General features: G+C 44.0%; 1 protein-coding gene and 1 long non-coding RNA gene across 2 annotated transcripts; one reads left to right on the top strand and one right to left on the bottom strand.

Moving 5' to 3' along the window:
• Positions 1-937: 937 nt before the first annotated feature.
• LOC311579808 (small ribosomal subunit protein eS25-like) lies at positions 938-1,446 on the bottom strand. Its single transcript, XM_084750667.1, has one exon. It carries the CDS (start codon positions 1,344-1,346, stop codon positions 1,050-1,052), a length of 297 nt encoding a protein of 98 aa, XP_084606793.1. The 5' UTR covers positions 1,347-1,446; the 3' UTR covers positions 938-1,049.
• A 12,471-nt stretch (positions 1,447-13,917) lies between these two features.
• LOC311578624 lies at positions 13,918-21,247 on the top strand. The gene is made up of 3 exons (XR_014772914.1): positions 13,918-14,129; positions 15,660-15,771; positions 20,550-21,247. It is a non-coding gene; the product is annotated as an uncharacterized lncRNA (long non-coding RNA).
• The last annotated feature ends 822 nt before the right edge of the window (positions 21,248-22,069 follow it).

The following is a 22,069-nucleotide window of genomic DNA, read 5'->3' as shown; positions in this document are numbered from 1 at the left end:
TTACTTTTGCTATAAAAATTTCAAATATACAGAAAAACTAGAAAGAATAGTAACATGAAATCTTTTTTCATTTTGTAAAACATTGAAATTTTGTCACATTTAAAATCTAATTTTGGGGGCTGGAGAGATGGCTCAGTGGTTAAGAGAGCCACCTACACTTCCAGAGGTCCTGAGTTCAATTCCCAGCAACCACATGGTGGCTCACAACCATCTGTAATGAGATGTGCTGCCCTCTTCTGTAAAGCACTCATATGTAATAAATAAAGTAAACACATCTTTTTTTAAAAATCTAATTTTGGTTTTGTTGTTCTTTTTTCAAGATTTAGGCTGTTATTGGTTTTCTTTTTTTTTTCTTTCTTTCTTTCTTTTCCAACAAACTACTCAAAAAATGTGAGTAATTTCTGCTATATTGGGGGATTTTTTTCCCCTAACAGTCTGTCCTGATGGTATCCACCTCCCCGAAACTCATTCCCCAAATTTATTGAGTGCTAAATATTAAAGACTATATTATAAGAAAAAAAATAAGTATTTCATACATGTATGAATGATTGCATTTTGCTAGTAGGTGATAAAATAGACCACCCATGTGGGTTATTTTGAAGTGTCTTGGACACTGTTGTCACAACAAAAGTAAGTTTTAGATTTGCCCATTCACGGAGCATTTGCCAAGCACTCACTCTTATAGGCTCAGCTTTTCTGGGGACAGGGATGAAATGTGGTTCCTTTTGATTAAGGGTTGGAAGACAAATGTGATTGTTGTTGTTAGCATACTGCCCCAGTCTGCCTAGCAACCTATGATGTCATTACCCACCGGCCACTAGGTGCGCCCCTGCCCATTATATAAAAGGACAGACCCACCCCATCCTCTCTCTCTGTGTCTCTTTCTCTGTCTCTTCCTCTCAGGGGTGCTCCTCCCACTTCCCTGCTCTCCCATACCTTTTTTTTTTTTTAATTTAATAAAGTTTTATTTTCCCAAATATACAGCTGATTTAGCCTGCTTATGCATCTTCACCAGCAGCTGGGGCATCTCCACCCTTTGTGTTTCTTGTCTAAATTACTTGGGCTCTGTGCTTCGAAACCAGCTTGATAAGCCCTTTACTAAGCAGCTCCTGAAGGGCTGCCCTGGCCAAGGAGCCTCGGATCTTCAGTCTCTCAGAGACCACAGCTGGACTAATAAGCTTATAGTTGGGAACCTCCTTACAGAGTTTGTCGTATGTGGCTTTGTCAAACAGGACTAAATTGTTAAGCTTGTCCTGAACTTTGCCTTTGGACCACTTTTTTTTTTTGGCCTTGCCACCAGACTTATTTACTGGGTCTTTGTCTTTTTTTGGCCGACTTTCCAGCATCTTCTTTCTTTTTGTCTTCCTTGGGCGGCATGGCGAAGCTAGGAGAGTGGCTAGAACCACTGCAGCCTCTCTAAGATGTCGGGAGAAAACTCTCCCAAACTCTTATAATAAAATTCTCCATATCATATCGGTTGTCTGGCATTTTATTTTTTTAATCATTACAATTGTTGATTGCAGTTAAGGATGATCACGTCAACAAAGTTTTTGTGTACTAAGTCAAAATGAAGGAGACCCGGGAAGAGCCTCACAGGGGAAAATGTCTGCTGCTGAGTCGCTCCTGTCCTTCCACCCAAATACTTCTTTTTCCTCAAGCAAACGAGGGTCTTCGGTAGCAGAGAGTTTGAAAGGTGCTCCCTGTCGCTGTAAAGCCACGAACTACATTCACCCTTTGCCTGTAAGTGAGGGAGAGCTGCTGCTGCAGAGGAGGAACTCCTCAGGATTTCCTTAGACCCAAATGTGGCCCACTTAAAAGGCAGACCACAGGGACGTGCCTACCTGAAAACGGCAGTCTAGGGGCATGGAGGAACCCAGTGGCCTGAAGTTAGAGACAAAGGAACTCTAAAATCTATACTTTGTTGTAGGCCACCACTTCTATGTCTCTCTAAGCGAAATGCATTTACTTAAGAGGGCCCTGGTGAGCCGGGCGTGGTGGCGCAAGCCTGTAATCCCAGCACTGGAGAGGCAGAGGCAGGTGGATCGCTGTGAGTTCAAGGCCAGCCTGGTCCACAAAGAGAGTCCAGAGCAGCCATGATAACACAGAGAAACCCTGCCTTGAAAAACTTAAAAGAGGGCCCTGGTGATGGGAATCTCCAAACAACAAATAAAAGCCTCCTTTAGGGGGAAAAAAAATCAGCTTTTACCACCTGTCAAATACAGTGTGGCCCTTCCAAAGAGCAGCTGTCTGGACTCAGGTGTCCTGGCTCCTCCCACTTTCCCACAGGCAGATGGAATAGCAGCGTGCTAACCTGGGAGGGGAGCCTTGGTAGCGTGGGAGGATGGAGAAAGCTGAAAGCTGGCAGCCACCAGCCGTGGGCCCTACCTGGGGAAAAGAGAGAGCAGACTTGGACTGATTAATACCTTAGAATGAAGATTTGAGAATCTGACTAACATTTTGGACTGTAAATGTTCTGATTACTAAATCTAGACTGTCTCCCCCACTCCCCCAGGACAATTCTGTAAAAGATGGTTAGTTTCAGAGCATGAGCCAAAAAGTAAAGTTCTGCCTATAAGGAAGATAGCCTAATCTCCTGTTCCTAGGTAAAACATTTGAAAAGATGCTAAAAGCCAAAAGAAAAATGTTGCATTTCAGTCATACCCCATGACTTGTGCATCCCACGTCTGAATTTCATCCCTATTTACTCACTGTACATAGTTAGTTCTGCCCTTAGTAGTTTGAATAGAAGCAAGTCGTGAGCTCTTGGTTTGGGTGTTTTGTTTTTGGTTTTGTTTTGTTTGCACGTTGCGTTTCCCATAAGACTTTTAGGTCATTTTCTTCTTTGTTAATTACAACCGTGCCCTCAAGAAGGGCCCGGTAGATGGTGTTAACTGGCAGCCAGTCTAACTTGCGTTTCTATTTTCAGAGCTGGGCGTAAACTTGAGCTGGAAATTTGATAATGCTGTTATGGTTGTACCCACTGCTACTAGCAGTCAACAAGGATCAGCATCCAGCCTGTGCAGAGGCCACGGGAGGGACGGAGCGGCTTCCAGATCTGTGTCCTGCCCTTTAAGCCTCGCACATGACTCCTCTTAGGAGTGAAACGCTCTGTCTTCCCTTACTAGCTCCAAATATTTTTGTGGTTTTAATTAGATCCTTTGGAGGGACAGGAAGCTGGAGGAGAGAGATGCTGCCTTGTCAGCTTCTAAGTGGTAACAGAGAGCCTTTCACAACAGTTTTCTGGGCTTTGGCCAAACTCATCCAATATGCCCCTGCCTCAGAGCTCCTTCTTGAGGGTCACATGTCTAATGTTGACGTCCGTTTTCCCTGTGTCCTTCCTAGAGGAAGGTGACTAAAACGTAAGCCAAAGGGATCTGAGGTATTCTTAAACATGGGGAGAGAAGGAATGGGAAAGGGAAAAGGAAAGGGAAAAATTAGGATCCATGTGTCACCCACTATTTAGCTAGTTGGGAAAAATAACTTTCCCCCCTCACTAACACAAAAGTATATTTTACCTTTCTCTGAACTTAATGTTTAAGGTTTTCATTTAATGTTTTTTTTGTTTTGTTTTGTTTTTGTTGTTTTTGTTTTTTAAGACAGGGTTTCTTTGTGTAGCCTGGGCTGTACTGGGACTTGTTTTGTAGACTTGACTGGCCTTGAACTCACAGAGATCAGTTGCAGGATATTTGATCCCATTGTGATCCCTGAGATTGAGAACTGTAAAAATCTGTCTTTTGTTTGGTGCTGCTGAGCCCTAACATGCACCTTTGATCCAAGAGCTTTCTGTACATAGGACTTAATAAAGTTAACCCTAGGTCAAGAGGCAGAGCAAGAAACCAGCTGGCAGGGATTAAAAAGGAGGAGGAGGAGGGACTCTGAGTTGTATTTAAGACAGCGTGTAGAGGTAGAAGGAGCTCTTGGGTTTTTAGCTCTCTAGCTCTTGAGTTCCTCAGCTCCTTGGCCTTTGGCTTTTTGGTCTTTGAGCTAGCAAGACTTTGGCCTTGGGTTTTTTTGGCCTTTTCCTCCTGGGCTGTCAGCTGAGCTAGAGAGCCTTTTGTGCCTTTCACATCGGGACGTGAGCTGAGTAGGAAGGTCAGCTAGATGCTTTCTCTGCCTCTTTGAGATAGCAAGTTTTCACCTCAGCATCTGGCTCCTGAGTCTTCATTGGTAAAATAGAACGTTTGGGATTTTCATTTAAAACAACAGAAATCCACCTGCCTCTGCCTCCCGAGCGCTAATGTAATTCTTTATAGTTAGAAATAAAACAATACCATGTAAGCAAGTAGGAACCAACATTCCAATTCTGAGCAAGCCGCATTCCACATCTCAGCCTCAGTTTATTGACCCGATCAACGAGACCAGAGAACACCCGATTCAAGGGTTAAATTCACAAAACCTAGGCCGTGTTTGTGAAGAGCAGTTTTATATACTACATGAAGCATTATGGGCTGTTAGTTATGCCATCTTCATATTAGCTTGCCAAGTGTTTTGTCCTTTTGGCCCTCTGAGGGATAAGACATTTTCCCCATGTTCATTTGTCCTGTGTAACAAAGTCCCAGCACACAATACGTGTGATGAGTAGTGTTTATGTCAACTTGATATAAACCAGAATTATCTGGGAGGAAGAAAACTCAGCTGAGAAAATGTGTCCCTAAGATGAGCCTGTAGGCAAGCCTGTAGGGCGTTTTCTTAATTAGTGATTGATGTGTGACGCACCCCCCCACACCGGCCCCGCCCCGCCGGCCCCGCCCCCGCCCCGCCGGCCCCGCCCCCCCCAGGCTGATGGACCTGTGTGCTAGAAGAAAGCAACCCCACAACTAAACATCTCTTTTTTTTTGTTTGTTTGTTTTTTCGAGACAGGGTTTCTCTGTGTAGCCTTGGCCATCCTGGACTGACTTTGTAGACCAGGCTGGCCTTGAACTCACAGCGATCCGCCTGCCTCTGCCTCCCGAGTGCTGGGATTAAAGGCGTGCGCTACCACACCCGGCTCGACATCTCTTACTACTGATTGAAACCTCCAGTGCCAGGACTGTGTTCATCTACCTGAGTTGTCGGCCAAAGGGACTCCATGGAAACCCCCAAACAACCCACGCTATAGCCAAGGCTACTGGTTCTTCTCCACAAATGGATAGCAAGTCTGTATTGCCGAAGGCAACATCTACATAACTCACTGAACACAGACAAGTCAAGCCACTGCCTACTTAGAGCCTTCACCCCTGCCGACTAGTGTTCGGGGCACTGGTGCTCCGTAGGCTACCAGAGGAGAAAGATAAACATCAACCCAGCCACAAGCCCTTTGATCTGCAATGGTGACCTGCCTGCAAGACATGCTGGTGCGGCAGTAGCACATTAGCTGAGGGAGCAACCAACTGATATCTGATTGGATTTAAGGCGCACTCCATGAGATGGAGCTTATGCCCTCACTGCCCAGGTGGCCAAGAACCTGACACTAGACACACCACAGGCCTAGAGAAGAAGAAATACACTGTTCTGCTAAAGGGATGCTCAGTGTCTCTCTTGGCCATCATCAGAGAATCTTTCTCCTGTGGGAGATGGGAACAAATACAGAGGCTCACAACGGCAGTGTGCAGAGAGCGAGAGACCTTGGAACGCTCAGGCCTAAATGAACTGTCTCTATTAAATCCCTCCCCTCAGGGAGGGCTCAGGGCTCAGGAAACTGTGGGAAAGAAGGCAAAAGGGTTGTACGAGCCAAGACACCAAAGAAACACAGCACTGTAGACACAACAGGATTGGCGCAACTACGAACTTAGAGACAGCATGCACAGAGCCTGCACTGGTCTAAGCCAGATAGGGTCCCCGTGTTGTTGGGGCAGGGGAGTAGACACAAGCCCCTACTCATAACTACTGAGAAATGATGTTAGTTTTCTGCCACAGAGACTCACTGGGCATACAAATAACACCTAAGGGCAGGCCCATGCCGAGCAACAGAAGGCCAGCACAAAACAAATTCAATGGAACTTTTGGACGTTTCTTTTCACACAATGCTTTCTCTAGTCTCTTATTTTTTTAACCTTACAGATCTTTTGCATATTATGGTTTCTGGTTTTTTAAATGGATTTCCTGTGTGTACAAATGTGTGTATGTGATCATCTGTATGTGTTCCTTATGCTTTTCCTTTAGATCTATTTTTCTGTTTGTTTTGTCCTATTCAGGTTTGTTTGTGTTTTAATCATATTTTATTTATTTATTGTTATTATTTATTATTATATATTTCAGTTTGTTTCTTGAGAGAGAAAGGGTGTGGATTGGGTGGGTGGGGAGGATCAAGGAGGAGTTGAGGGAGGGGAAACTGTAATCAAAATACACTGTATGAAAAAAACTATTTTTAAGAAAAAAATAAACACACAAGGAGAGATATAGGTAAAAAACAGGCCAAGTAAACCATGAGGTACATCAAGCAAGTAAGCAGCACTCCTCCACTGTGGCCTCTGTGTCAGCTTGTGCCTATGGGTTTCTGTCTGGTTTGAGTTCCTGCCTTGGCTTCCCTCACTGGACTCTGACTCAGGATATGTAAGACAAACAAACCTTTCCCAAGTTTCTTTTGACTATGACATTCATCACAGCTATAGTAACCACAGCTAAGACAGTGGGTATATGATGCTCATCACAGCTATAGTAACCATAGCCAAGACAGTGGGTATATGATGCTCACCACAGCTATAGTAACCAGAGCTAAGACAGTGGGTATATGATGCTCACCACAGCTATAGTAGCCACAGCTAAGACAGTGGGTATATGATGCTCACCACAGCTATAGTAACCAGAGCTAAGACAGTGGGTATATGATGCTCACCACAGCTATAGTAACCAGAGCTAAGACAGTGGGTATATGATGCTCACCACAGCTATAGTAGCCAGAGCTAAGACAGTGGGTATATGATGCTCATCACAGCTATAGTAACCATAGCTAAGACAGTGGGTATATGATGCTCATCACAGCTATAGTAACCACAGCTAAGACAGTGGGTATATGATGCTCATCACAGCTATAGTAACCAGAGCTAAGACAGTGGGTATATGATGCTCATCACAGCTATAGTAACCAGAGCTAAGACAGTGGGTATATGAATGTCATCACAGCTATAGTAACCACAGCTAAGACAGTGGGTATATGACGCTCACCACAGCTATAGTAGGCACAGCTAAGACAGTGGGTATATGATGCTCACCACAGCTATAGTAGCCATAGCTAAGACAGTGGGTATATGATGCTCACCACAGCTATAGTAACCAGAGCTAAGACAGTGGGTATATGATGCTCATCACAGCTATAGTAGCCACAGCTAAGACAGTGGGTATATGATGCTCATCACAGCTATAGTAACCAGAGCTAAGACAGTGGGTATATGATGCTCATCACAGCTATAGTAACCACAGCTAAGACAGTGGGTATATGATGCTCATCACAGCTATAGTAACCAGAGCTAAGACAGTGGATATATGAACCTCATCACAGCTATAGTAACCACAGCTAAGACAGTGGGTATATGAATGTCATCACAGCTATAGTAACCACAGCTAAGACAGTGGGTATATGACGCTCACCACAGCTATAGTAGGCACAGCTAAGACAGTGGGTATATGATGCTCATCATAGCTATAGTAGCCATAGCTAAGACAATGGGTATATGACGCTCACCACAGCTATAGTAACCAGAGCTAAGACAGTGGGTATATGATGCTCATCACAGCTATAGTAGCCAGAGCTAAGACAGTGGGTATATGATGCTCATCACAGCTATAGTAGCCAGAGCTAAGAGAGTGGGTATATGATGCTCATCACAGCTATAGTAGCCAGAGCTAAGACAGTGGGTATATGATGCTCATCACAGCTATAGTAACCAGAGCTAAGACAGTGGGTATATGACGCTCATCACAGCTATAGTAACCACAGCTAAGACAGTGGGTATATGATGCTCATCACAGCTATAGTAGCCAGAGCTAAGACAGTGGGTATATGATGCTCACCACAGCTATAGTAGCCAGAGCTAAGACAGTGGGTATATGATGCTCACCCCAGCTATAGTAGCCAGAGCTAAGACAGTGGGTACATGTCAAACACAAGATAACATGAATTACTGAAAAGTGATCTCACAAAGACCATTATAGGAGAATGTCTTATGAGCTAAGAGAGACAGAGGATTCCAATATTTTCTACTACCAGAAATATTTTTAAAACACTTTAGATCTTCATATAGAAAGAATGCTTGGGAGGTTTTGAAAAAGAATCACAGTAAAGACATTTAACACTAACGATGATATTGATATAACATACAAATGGTGTATTTTTCCAAGATCATAAGCGTTGTGGTTTAACTATCTGGCACACTGACACTGAAATTGGTGAGCTCTTGCACAAACGGGTTTTTTTCTTCTTCTTCTTCTTGTTTTGTTTTGTTTACTGCCTATGGGAGGAAAACAAGAGATCTGAAATGCAGATCTAGAAGCTGGGTCAAAGACAGATTAAGGTGAGGACACAGTTCGAGGAGTGATGCTGCAATAAACCAAGCGCCAGAGAGTGCAAAGACTCTGAGAGGCAAAAAGGACAGGAAGCTGGAAGAGAAAAAAAAAAGGCCAGAATGGCAAGTAGATGACACAACTGAGGCTGAGAGCAACAGGGAGCCTCAAGACCATGTGGAGCCTTGGGGGCCACGGTAGAGTGTCCAAACTGTGTCTCCGAAGAAGGGGAGCCACCACCAGGCTTCATACAAACCAATAGTCCCGCCTGCATCTGTAAAGGGTCACCCTGGCTTCCCAAGAAAGACTCTTTTACACACGGCAAGGCAAGGATCAAAGACATGAAAACCGTAATCTGAGGGATCTAGGTAAAAATGATGGGGCCTGAAGGTGGCTGCCACAGAGATGTGGGAGAAGTTGATATCTTTTAATGTCAGAATTAGTAGCGGCCGGGTGGAGACTGTAAGCTTAAAGTAGACGTTAGTTAAACATGGCTCCTTCTCCCAGGCTCCTGCGTGCTCACGTATGAGTTAAGGAGCCACCTACAAAGTTATGACAGGAAAAAGATGAGTTGAGGCCATCGGCTGGGCTGAGACAGTCTGTTTCAAGGTGGACCCATCACCTACATATTGAGGATCCTACCGCACGTCGAGCACAGTGCTAGGGACTAGACACTGACAGTTACAAGTGAAGGCAGTCTAGATGCTCATCCTCAAGACGCTTGCCCTACAGAGGCTGCCATGCCGTTAGGGTGGTGCTTGTTGTAATTATTGCTGTTTTCATTCATGTGTTATTTGATGAAGTAAGTGACACAAGAACGGACACTGTCCAGTGGACAGCCACGAAAGCACTTAGCACCGCCTGGGAGTCTGGTGAAGACTTTTTAGGGGGGATAATAAGTGAACAAAGTTTTTTTTAAAAAAAATTACAAGATCCTGTTAAGAAAAGTGGGAGCTTTTTTCCTTCTCCCCCAGAGGAAATTTTAAAAAAATTAATTTAAGAGCTAAATAGAGTTCTGTCGTTGTATGTGTGTGTGTTTTCAAAACAGGGTCTCACTATGTATCTCTAGCTGTGCTGAAACTCACTATGTAGCCCCGTCTGGTCTTGAACTTACAGAGATCTGCCTGCCTCTGCTTCTTAAGTGCTAAGACCAAAGGAGTGCACCACCATGCTCAGTTGAGTTCTGTCATCTCAATGAAGCAATTAAAACACTGTTTAGTCTGATGCTTTTTAAAAAAAAGACCTTCATAAAAGTAACCAAAGTGGTTCAAAATGGAAGTTTAAAACCTTTTATCCCAACCCCATTTCAAAGCAAAGAAAAGGAAAACTTCAACATTTCCATTTAAATATAAATATTACATTGCCACTAAAATACAAGATAATACAAGGGAGAAAACTGCAGAGAAAGCACAAAGAAAGTGCTAAATATTGGGAAGTAAAATCAAAGTACAAAATGTCACAACTGTCTCAGGACTACAAAGATAGATCAATGTTAGGAAATTCATTGTATATAGAAACAAAAGTTTTGAATATTATCTCCACAGATGCTGGAAAAGCATTTGAAAACTTCAAAATGAGTTCCTACTATAATAACGTTCATCAGAAGAATAAAAGTGTATATTCCTAACACCACAATTCCTCCTATTCACATGTATCCTACTGTAACCGTGCAGAAAGACAGGAGGCTCTTCCCATGTCCAGAGGAAGACAGTGATGCCGACCATCTGTCCAACACTTCACATGACTTGGGGGCTACTTGCCGAAGCATTTGTGTTCTTATGTTCTTTTGAAGACAAGGGCTTGTCATATACTTCTGGCTGGCCCAGAACATGCCATGTAGATCAAGCTGGCCTCAAACTCTAACAGCCCACTTGTTTCTACTAGGGTAACAGGCGAGCACCACCACACTTACTTGCCAATGTATTTTTACAGAAGAAATCAATTAGGCTTGCAAGACTTTTATTGGATGGTATATCTAGGAAAGGACAAGAAGCCAATGGAAAAGTACCACAAAGGGCATGATGGGCCAGTGCAGAAGTAGTTATAAAAGCCATCAATGGGGCCAACAGGCTTCTTGTACAAGGAAGACTCAGAGGATAACGTGGAAGTGGCCATCAAAATACAATTTTCAAAAGAGGCTGCAGGCCGGGCGGTGGTGGCGCACGCCTTTAATCCCAGCACTCGGGAGGCAGAGGAAGGCAGATCGATGAGAGTTCGAGGCCAGCCTGGTCTACAAAGCGAGTCCAGGACAGCCAAAGCTACACAGAGAAACCTTGTCTCAAAAAAAAAAAAAAAAAAAAAAAAAGCCCATTGAAAGAGGCTGCAATTACAAAATCCCTAGCTATATTGTTAAAGGAAAATGTGTTAAATCTATGAAAAATATTTTTAATATTTTCTCTGAAGATATAAAGCTGGACATAAATAAATGAAAAATACAATGTTAATAAAAATAAATTCTACTACTTCCTATGAGATTTCTAGCAAGTGCATTTGATTTTTAGTTATACAAATTGACTCTTAAGTTCATATAAAGACAAAACAAAACAACACAAACAAAAATCCCCCAAGAATATCCAGGAAAAAACTGGAACAAAAAACAATGAGGAGGGGCCTGTCAACCCAATATTTAAAATACATTAAGCCTTCATAATTAAACTGGTATTAGAGCTGGTTCATATGAACAAATATGCTGACAGAGTAAAAGAAAGGGTTCAGATAGCAAATTAAAATATGTACAAACTTGCTATGCAATAAAGACATAAAACATGGAAAAATTTTTTAAAGATTTATTTATTTATCATATACACAGTGTTTTGCCTGCATGTACACCAGATGAGGACACCAGATCTTGTTACAGATGGTTGTGAGCCATCATGTGGTTGCTGAGAATTGAACTCAGGACCTTTGGAAGAGCAGGTAGTGCTCTTAACCTCTGAGCCATCTCTCTAGCCCTGGAAAAAACATTTTAAAAAATATTTTATTTAAGTTTAATTTATGTGCATTTGGTGTGAGAGTGTCAGATCTTGGAATTACAGACAGTTGTGAGCTGTCACGTGTGTGCTGGGAATTGAACCCGAGTCCTTTGGTAGATCAGGCAGTGCTCTTAACCACTGAGCCATCTGTCCAGCTCAAAACATGGGAAAATTTTAAAATAAATTATTTTGGGATATTTGAGTACTATTTCTGTGCGCGCGTGTGTGTGTGTGTGTGTGTGTGTGTGTGTGTGTTGACGGTGGTGGTGGTGGTGGTGGTAGGTGTCTCTGCAAACACCAGGGCTCGTAGAGTAAAGCCCCATGATCCGATGGTTCAGGCTTCTAGTGTCTGATGCCAGGTTTATTGTAAGCATGTGTAAGCGCAGTACAATTTGGAAAAATGCTTCCTGGTGTGCAATCCCCCGTGCACGAGGAGAAAACTCTTCTCAGAGTACATGTTACTTCCTCCATGAAGATGGCTCCTAGAGAAAGGCTACATGTGTCATCCTAAGGGCCTAGGGGTAGATTTGCTGTGGTCCCCATCATACAGAGAGCACAGAGGTCATCTGAGCTATTAGTCACCACGTCAAACAGAGAGCACAGAGGTCATCTGAGCTATTAGTCACCTCCAGCCATGGTTGGGGGAGCTTGGGGGAGCCCCTGGCCACACAGATAATGCAAAGGTGACCTACACTGTTTAGCCACCCTGGTCTTGCTTGTGGGAGCTTGGTTTGGCCTGGCCCTGCAGATAGCACAGATGACCTGGCTGTTAGCCACCTCCATTCCCAGCTGCATGGGTGGAAAAACAGGTGTTTAACATTCCTGGTTTCTCTAGGGCTGTTGCGTAACAAGGACCTTTGTTCTCCCAGGCACTATTTGGGGTGGGTGGGTAACGTAGAATCCATAGTTATAACATTACCCTAAGATTAAAAACCCCACCTAGGTCAGTTAAACAGTGCAGCAAGAATGAAATCCTGGAAGAATTTGTGGGTAGATCTCTGTAACGGATCCACAGGGGTAGTGGGCAAAGCATTTTTATGACTCCAAATCCAAAATCAGGAGGCTGCTATGACATAATTTTAAAATGTGCGTGACCAGAGCACTATTAGAAAGGCCAAAGGGAAAATGGTCCATTGAACATAATATTTGCCCCAGACATCATGGGGGGAAAGGTAATTTCTTTGATGCCAGAGAAATTTCTGGGAACAAAGAGACACAAATATAGCTGAAAAATTAGCCTAGCCAGGTGTGGTGGCGCACGCCTTTAATCCCAGCACTTGGGAGGCAGAGGCAGGTGGATCGCTGAGTTTGAGGCCAGCCTGGTCTACAAAGTGAGCCCAGGACAGCCAAGGCTACACAGAGAGACTGTGTCTCCAAAGACAAACAAACAAACAAACAAACAAGAATAAAAGTTAAACATCTTATAGGAAGAACTGAGGGTAAATTACAGATCACAGAAAACAAAAGGAAGCTGGGTGGTGCCGCATGGCAGGAGGCGGAGGCAGGCAGATCTGTGAGTTCGAGGCCAGCCCGGCCTACAAAACGAGTTCCAGGACAGCCAGGGCTACACAGAGAAACCCTGTGTAAACAATCAAACAAACAAACAAACCAAAATCAGACAACCTAAAGACAGAATAACTGAAAATGAAGGAATTATAACAAAAACGACCTGTGTATGCAGTAAGTAGTTTAGTATACGTGTAACGGAAGTTTCACCACGTGTGCAACTGGTGTTCACAGAGGTCAGGAGAGGCCACCAGATCCCCTGGGACTGGGGTTCCATCTCTCCAGCCCTTTTTCCATAACAAAAAAAAAAGACTAGTTTTATGTCAAGTTGACAGAAGCTAAGAGTCATCAGAGAAGGAAAGAGCCTCAGATGAGGAAATGCCTCCGCAAGACTGGGCTGGAGGCAAGCCTGCAGGGTATTCTCTTAATTAGCGTTGATGGCGGAGGACCCAGCCATTAAGGGTGGAGCCATCCCCCGGCTGGTGGTCCTGGGTTCTATAAGAAAGCAGGCTGAACAAGCCATGAGGCTTAAGCCAGTAAGCGTCACTTCCTCATGGCCCCTGCATCACCTCCTACCTCCAAGCTTCTGTCCGGTTTGAGTTCCTGTCCTGATGTCCTTTGATGATTAACAGTGATAAGGAAGCCTCTAGAGAGAATCTCTTGTGATGGCCTATCGGCTGAGGCGGGAAGTAGGAGGTGGGAGTGCTGGCAGAGAGAGGTGAATTCTGGGATAGAGGGAGGTGGGCGAGTCGCTCTCGCTAACCAGCCACGTGGCACACATAGAATAGAAAACCCGGGTAATGTAAATTATGGGCTAGTCGGGGAATGAGCCGAAGCTTATGGCCTAGGCATTTTTTTTTTCATAGATAATAAAGTCTCGGAGTCACTATTTCGGGAACTGGAGCACAGGCGAAAAACCCGACGTACCAACCCTGGGGCAAGGATTTACACAGAATCCAAGCTTAGACACTAGACCAAAAGTTCCAGGACACAGAGCCGGACACAGTTTCCTAGCAACGGAGAAGCCGTAGACTAGGCAGAGACCTCTGCTTTAGCATGGCTGTTAGGAGTACAGAGGCTAGGAGCAGAAGGCGGCCCCTTTAGACACCTCCTTCCCTGGAGCAAAGAGCTGTAGTGCAAAGCAGGAAGCTGCAGAGAGGCTGAGAGCGAAAGGTGAGGCTAAAGTCACCCCCACTTCTCTGGCTCAGAAGTGGCGGCCCAAGGCCAGGGCATGTGTGTGGGCCCAAGACTGAGATGGGGGCGGGCGGAGGCCAGGCTAGGAGCTGCTGCTGCTGCAGGCCTGATGCTATCTGTAGCTGGGACCCGAGGGAGAGTTGCACTGACCTGAGTGGGTGGAGTCCGCCACAGCACGAGGTCTGAGCTGAGCAGAAGTCAGAAACAGGCAGGAAAATCAGTCCTAGCACAGAAAAGCCTCTGAACAGGTACAAAATGCTTTAAAAATATGCTTAAATGTTAAAGAAAGAAAGGAAGCCGTATATAGACAGTCACAAAAAATAGTTTAAAAACAATTAAGCTCTCTTAAAAATAGAGTTAAGTAAAATTAAAAGGAATAAGACATAAAAATGCAAAACGTGATGACAGATTTTGGTTATCGTATTTTGTTATGCTTATCAGCATACAATTGTTTTCAATAATGACTGCAACTTTATATATCCTTTAAAGAAAAATCAGAAGAAAACAGACTTACAGAAGAAAAAGACTGAAAAATCAAGTACTGGAATGGAGGCCATCTACCAGGGATTAGAGGAGTATTTAAATCAGAATAAGGTAGCATGACAAAATCCTATCTATAGCCTACAGCGCCACCTTGTGACGAGATTGCAGAATGGCAACCCACTGAGACCTTAGATAAAGGAGCTTCAGCTATGCGCCTTCCTGGTCAACCTGGATATTATAAGTATATTAACAAGAATCAATTATTAGATGAAGGTCTATATACTGAATTAAATATATAAATTCTAAGACGTGAATGGTGGCGCACACCTTTAATCCCAGCGCTCAGGAGGCAGAGACAGGCGGATCGCTATGATTCGAGGCCAGCCTGGTCTACAAAGTGAGTCCAGGACAGCCAAGGCTACACAGAGAAACCCTGTCTCGAAAAACAAAAACTCTGCTCAATATTACCTTAGACAAATGTCACACAATAGCTTATGTTTTTCATTTTGCAGAGTTTGGAAAACTAAAAAATGTGTACCATACCATGGATTTATATTCAGAATTCCAATGGGCTTTTGCCTTGAATTCTGAAAAGGATGATTCTGAAATTGTACATTTATTAGAGGTGATGACTATCTTTAAAATGCCTTTAGAGAATAAAGCTGATGCTACTCCATGATATGCATCCAGTAAAATACAACAATATTTAGGCATTATGATATAGAAAATGTTACAGATATATCTTACAATCCTACAGAACAAATAATTGTAGAGAGATCTAACAGGACTTTAAAGGAAATGCTCATAGAAGAGAAGGGGATTATGGGGTCGCCCAGACATAAATTAAATAATGCTTTATTGACTTTAATTTTTTAAAAATTTTCAATGAGACAAACAGCACAGCTACTAAAAAACATTGAATTTTAGAAAGGACTGCTGAATTAGATCAGCCGATGGGCGTCCTGACCTCAGAATGGAAGGCAGGAACTGTGTTACATTGGAGAGGTTTTATATTTATTTCAACAGAACAAAAACTATGAATCCCACCCAAATTAATACAAATCAGATTTGACTCGGGGGAAAACCTCTGAAGATCTTGGCTGCAGGAAGAAAGAAACCAAGAAGACTAACAAAACAGGTAACAACCTGAGTTGTTGCTCTCTCTCTATGGGAATAGCTCTGAATGTCTCAGCCTCAGGACTTGTCATGCCATCCTTTCATAGGGCGTAGATGAAAAATTGGCATTACGGTTTGGTTATCCAGTCCAGACTGGCTTTAAAAAGAAAGACAGATGCCTCTCACCTGCTCGAACAAAGAGCAGAGAATCATTTTCAGCTAAATTGTGCACACTGCACATTCCACACATGTGTTTCTATGAAAGTGTATACCGCCTGTGAAAGTGTTTAAGTTTACAGGACAGAAGGACCGGCCACCGATGGAGTTGGAGCAGCCTTGACAGGATCCATCCCAAAGGATGCTGAGATGCTGAGACATGTTTGTTGCAGCATCCTTCTTGATCCAGTCACAGACTGCCTCAGTAGCTGTTTTCTCCCACCCCAAAATATGCTCAAAACAACTTAAAATGTCTAGCTAGATCATCCAGCATCACAGACTGTTCCGGTCAGGGCTTCAACTAAGCCTGCATTTTCACAGCTCATAGAGACTGATACAGCTAGCTCTCCTAAGACTTGGTCGTTATCCCAATTTTCTTGCCCCCCCATAGGAAGCATCATCCCCAAACTTCAGGAAGTGGTTTTAAGAAAACAAAGCCCATTTCCCAAAAAGGGGTGTATGGTTTTTAGTTGTTCTGTGGGTGATGGATGCTTGTCATTAAAAAGGGTTTGCGGTGGTGGTGCACGCCTTTAATCCCAGCACTTGGGAGGCAGAGGCAGGTGGATCTCTGTGAGTTTGAGGCCAGCCTGGTCTACGAAGCGAATCCAGGACAGCCAAGGCTAACACAAAGAGACCCTGTCTTGAACACCCCCCCCCAAAAAAGCATATGAAGTTCTAGTCCTTGAAAGCTACTATTACAAACTGTTTAGGATAATTAAGAAGTACAAGTTAGCCGGGTGGTGGTGGCGCACGCCTTTAATCCCAGCACTCAGGAGACAGAGGCAGGTGGATCACTGTGAATTCGAGGCCAGCCTGGTCTACAAAGGGAGTCCAGGACAGCCAAGGCTACAGAGAGAGAGAGACCGGGTCTTGAAGAAGGAAAAAAAAAAAAAAAGAAAGAAAGAAAGAAAGAAAAGAAAGAAAGAAAGAAAAAAGAAGTGCAAGTTAGTTAGTAGTAAGACAATCAAACTCATGGTCATGTTAGACACTAGTCTAAATAACTACAGGAATATGTTTCCTAGATTGAACAGATATTAGTTGGAAACAGTGTTTGCTTATTGAGATACACTATAGATAGATGGTCTTCAAAAACCTTAATGATCCAAAGCTTTTTTTGGATAGTGAGACATGCCAGCTCCTGGCAGCACCCCCATCCTACGTCAAAGAAGATGATAAGCATCAAAGAACCTCCATATGGAGCTTGCTTCAAAAGTGACAAGCTAGCCACTGGGGAAAAACTGTCTTTGCTTCAACTGCAGACAGCATGCTGTCCAAGCTGTCGGCGAGGAGGACGTGGACGAAGTTGATTGCTGAGCTTTGCCAAGGCAAGGTATGCAGTCCTTCACAATTCCTGCCTCATCAAAGTCTGTTCTATACTGAGCCAGAGTGCCGAGGATGATGCTCCGACATTGCAGAGAAAACTTGGGTGACTGACTGGTCAGGCAAACAGCTGTCTCTGTCATGTCTACAGTTTTGGGAGCTGCTTGCTCTGCACTTAATGCAAACTCAGATAATATTTATTCCTTCTCAAGTCTCTGATGGGGTTGAGTAATAGTTATAGTCTCACAATTAAGCTTAAGTTGTTTAGGATTTAAGAAAATGTTTTAAAAATATTTTTAGACTAAGTAGATTTTTTTTTAGGTTGATAAATACAAACTATGATAGAAAATGATTTAAGTACAGAACTCTTAAGTCACCAAGATATGTGGGAAAGATTAAGCTTTGTCGCAGGTGGAAGCAGTCTTGGCAGGCTTTACCCTTGGGGCACACCATAAATACCTTGTGAGAGACTGTTTGGAGCCTTCCTGGGCTTGGAATTCAGGAAGCCTACCTAGGAACCCCACCGTGGCTATTGTTTTCTTAATTGACCCTCGAAGGGAGAAGGGACCGCCCTTTGCATATGACTGGGAAGGTGGGGGAGAAAAAAAAAGAAGAGGTAGAAGGAGAGAAGGAGAAGGCACGGAGAGAGAGGAAGGGACGGGACCAGCTCGTGGGACTGAGACACCTAAGGACCCGTCCTGCCGAACGGATTCCAGGAGGTTTTAATCTTCTGTCCCTTTAACCTTTTTTTCCTTCTTGTATATGCTAGTTGGGTTGTATAATAAAGTTTAATTGTTAATAAACTGAGCCAACAAAGATAGGATAGACAGTACTTTCTTGAAAGTTGTCAAATACAAATGGGCTGGACATTGTGAATATAATTCTTGTTTGTTTGTTTTTCGAGACAGGGTTTCTCTGTGTAGCCTTGGTTGTCCTGGACTCACTTTGGTTGTCCTGGACTTACTTTGTAGACCAGGCTGGCCTTGAACTCAGAGGTCCACCTGCCTCTGCCTCTCAGAGTGCTGGGATTACAGTCGTGCACCACTATTCCTGGCTGCGAATATAATTCTTAAACGATAGTTTTCATAATTGTTCTTATTGTTTATGTTTTATTATAATAAGAGAAAGAGCCCTTTACTGGTCTAAAAGGGGGAAATGTAGAATCTCTTGTGTTCTGTATGGAAGCATCATCTGTCAATAAAAAGCTGATGGCCTATTAGCTGAGGCAGGAAATAGGAGGTGGGAGTTCCGGCAGAGAGAGATGAACTCTGGGATAGAATGAGGCAGAAGATTTGCCCCAGACCCTTAGGAAGACAGATGCGTGAAACTGAGGAGAGGCCCCCAGCCATGGGGCACATGTACAATAGGTCAAATGGCTGAAATAATTTATGAGCTAATTGGGGAAGGAGCCAAAGCCTATGGCCTAGGCATTTATTCATAGATAACAAAGTCTTAGAGTCATTATTTCAGGAACTGGGGCACGGGCAGAAAACCTGAGGTCACGGAAGTGAAGGCCAAACCAAGCCTTTCCTCCTCCACGTGCTTTGGTCATGGCGACTCGGTGCAGCAAGACAGCCCGAACTGTGAGCATAAGGTTACTGTGTAATTCAAATGCTGATTTCTGTGTCCCCAATATCTGATTGCAAGCCTTGTTCTGAAAATCTGCCTCAATGTTGTATAAACTCTGCTCACCAATTGTCCCCTGGTATGCCAATAAAGGAGCTTAAAGCCCAACACTGAGCAGGGGGAGAGAACAGGGCTGGACTTCCTGCCAGCCAGGGGAGGAGGAGCTAAAAGAGGAAGCAGGGGATTCAGCCACAGGCAGAGGTGCCGGAGAGATGAAAAAGATTCCGCTGGGGCAAATAAAGAACTAAGAAGCAAGTAACGTGGGGATTTTGGCAAAGATGGAGTCAGGATATCATAGAGGGTTAAGAACAGACTTAAACTGCTCAAGATTGTGCTGTAAAGCTTTATAAAGAAATATAAAAGTCTCAATTACTTACGTGATAGGCAAATTAAGAGAGAAACTGAGAAACAAACATAGTTATGTAAAAATAACTAACACCGAACTAAGACAGTGGGCTGTGAGAACTTTTGCCCCTGTTGGCTGATTGGGAGATGATTTGCCACAGTAGAGCTGAAGTCTGTGGTTCATCAAATCCTCCCAAATATAAAGTTTGGAGAAACCTGTGCAATCAGCACCATGAGCCAGGTACCAGAATATTCATCGCAGGGCCGTCAGTGACAGCCCGGCCTGAACAGCATCGGAATGCCACCACAGGAGAAGGCAGAGAAAGTGCTCCCAAGGCCTCAGGCCCTACTCAAAGAACTACAGCAACTAAGGAATGCTGGGAGTGGGAGAAACAGTCTCCCTCACCCCCAGCCCCCAGCCCTGGGAAGAGCACATTAATTGGTTATCCAGTACCAGATGGTCAGCCCTGAAAACAGGCATGTGAGTAACATTATACAGGTTGAGCTGGTTGTACTTATATATTTAGAAACAACAACAACAACACACACACATTAAAAAAAAAAAAAGAGGCCACAAATTTGAAAGAGACCACGGAGGAGTATACAGGAGAGTTTGGAGGGAGGAAAGGGAAGGGGGAAGGGATGTAACTATAATCTCAGGAATACGCAGAATAATATTTTTTAAACCCCAGTATGGCACATTCCATGCAACAGAACACAAGAGATGAGACAAACAAACCTCGGCCCCCGGTGACTTTGGTGATCTTTACAAGTATGCTGTGCAGAAGCAGCAATACTGAAGCTCCGCCATGATTCCATTCCTATAAACCTGAAAGGAGTGAAGGCAGAGGGCAGGGAAAGGTCACGGCTGCAGCCGTGGGAGGTCTCCGGAACTGGCTCAGAGTGTGCAGACAGAGGCTCAGTGCATTTTCTAGAAGACTTTCGTTATTAGTGAAAGGGGAGGAAATGTAGGGGGCTGGGCAGGGTGGGCGAGGAAGGGGACACATGGAAGGGAAAGTGTTTGTGGACCCTGGAAACAGAAGTGTTGGGAGCGTCTGGGTGTGCAGCCATCCCTCTGTGCACAGCAGCTTCAGGGTTCATGGTTACCCAGCAGGTAGCCAGGGTGTGGTGAGAGCTGAGCTCAGAGGCAAGAAAGGGTTCAAAGGGTTCTTTGCTGTCAGAAATCAGCCGCAATGCTGTCTTCTGGCTTTTAATGCCCCCTGGAGGGAAGATTCTTAGTCCTTCTCTCACTCTTTCATCTTTTTCCACATGCTTTTTAAAATCTCGCCTAAGGTCCTTCTTCCCTTGTTGCTGGGTACCAGCTGTTGCTGAAATGGGAAATGTCATGAAACCCGGGAAAGCGGTGCTGGTCCTGGACGGATTCTACTCTGGATGCCGTCGTCGTGAAGACCATTGGTGATGGTACCTCAGACCATCCTTACAGCCATGTCCTGGTGGCTGGAATTGATGGCGGTTCCTGAAGAGCAACAGCTGCCACGAGCAAGAAGAAAATCAAAGCCAAGAGATCAAAGCTCAAGCCCTTTGTGAAGGTTTATAACTACAGTCACCTCATGCCCACAGGGTACTCTGGATATTCCCTTGGACAAAACTGTTGTCAACAATGATGTCTTTAGAGACCTAGCCCTGAAGTACAAGGCAAAGTCAAGTGTAAGGAACAAACACAGGACAGGGAAGAACAACAAATGGTTTTTTTAGAAGCTTCACTTTTAGGTATATTTTCCTTTCCACCATTAAATTTTTTTAAAAGATAAAATCTTGCCTAAAATCTGGGTATGGTGGAACACATCTTTAATCTCAGCACTTGAGAGGTAGAGGCAGGCAGATCTCTGTGAGTTCCAGGACAGCCTGATCTACATAGGGAGTCCAGGACAGCAAGCAAATTCTGCTAACAGCTTGCACCTTTCCAGGAGGAAGAGAAAATAAAGCTAGCTTGCTTCAGAGTTCAAATTTCACTGAGAAGTTTTTCTCTCTTGACTTCCTGCCTTCCTTATCTTAGGCCTCAAGTTATGACGTTAGGTTTCAAATGACATTATGATCCATCTCCGTTTCTTTGAGCTTTTCTCTGCAATCTTTTTCTATGAAAGAGAATGTCCCCCCAAGCATTAATAAAGGTCACAAGTATGAGAAGGAGAGGTATTATGCCCCACAGACCTTATTGAAACTTCAGACATTTAAGTATGAGTTATTTGAACAGGTTTTGTTTTTTTTTTTTTTTTTTTGTCTACCACACCGGAAGTGTCATGGCTAATAGCCTGCCGTGTTGAGCGACGCCACTGGTGCCTCGGGTAAAGGAGAGTGGATTTTAATAACAGGAGCGACTGGAGGAGAGTGTGCAGTAATGGTGACGACGGAGGAACCCTTGGGGCGACCCTCTGAGGAGAATCTGGTCCCAGTTTAATTCACTCGATCCAGACAGTCACCAGCAAATTTCATTTAAAGTTTGCCTCTGCTTCTCGGAGACCTGGATAAATCTGTGGGAAGCAAGAGGCTTTATTGAGATTGGCCACCTTGGGCTATTTCGAGACTAACCTCAGTCCCTGGAAAGTCGCTTTTCTGAGCCACAATTGATGCTTGATTCGATTCAGTTTTGCAGTCCTGCGGAGACTTAGCTTTTTATATCCTCTGTCATCTGTTGGGCCATTGTGGCGAGTCCTTGTTTGGTTTGATTTTAGAACAGGCAGGAAGAGGTGTGAGCAAGGGACGTGAAGGCCTCCGTTTTTTCACAGTCTTTTGACTGTGTACAATGCTTGGCTGCTGTCAAGGTGGCTCCATGTGTGAAGGTTCTTTCTGCT

Source organism: Acomys minous (genome assembly GCF_964271855.1).
Source record: "Acomys minous genome assembly, chromosome: 12".
NCBI classification, from domain to species: Eukaryota; Metazoa; Chordata; class Mammalia; order Rodentia; family Muridae; genus Acomys; species Acomys minous.
This window is presented reverse-complemented; position numbering and strand designations above follow the sequence as displayed.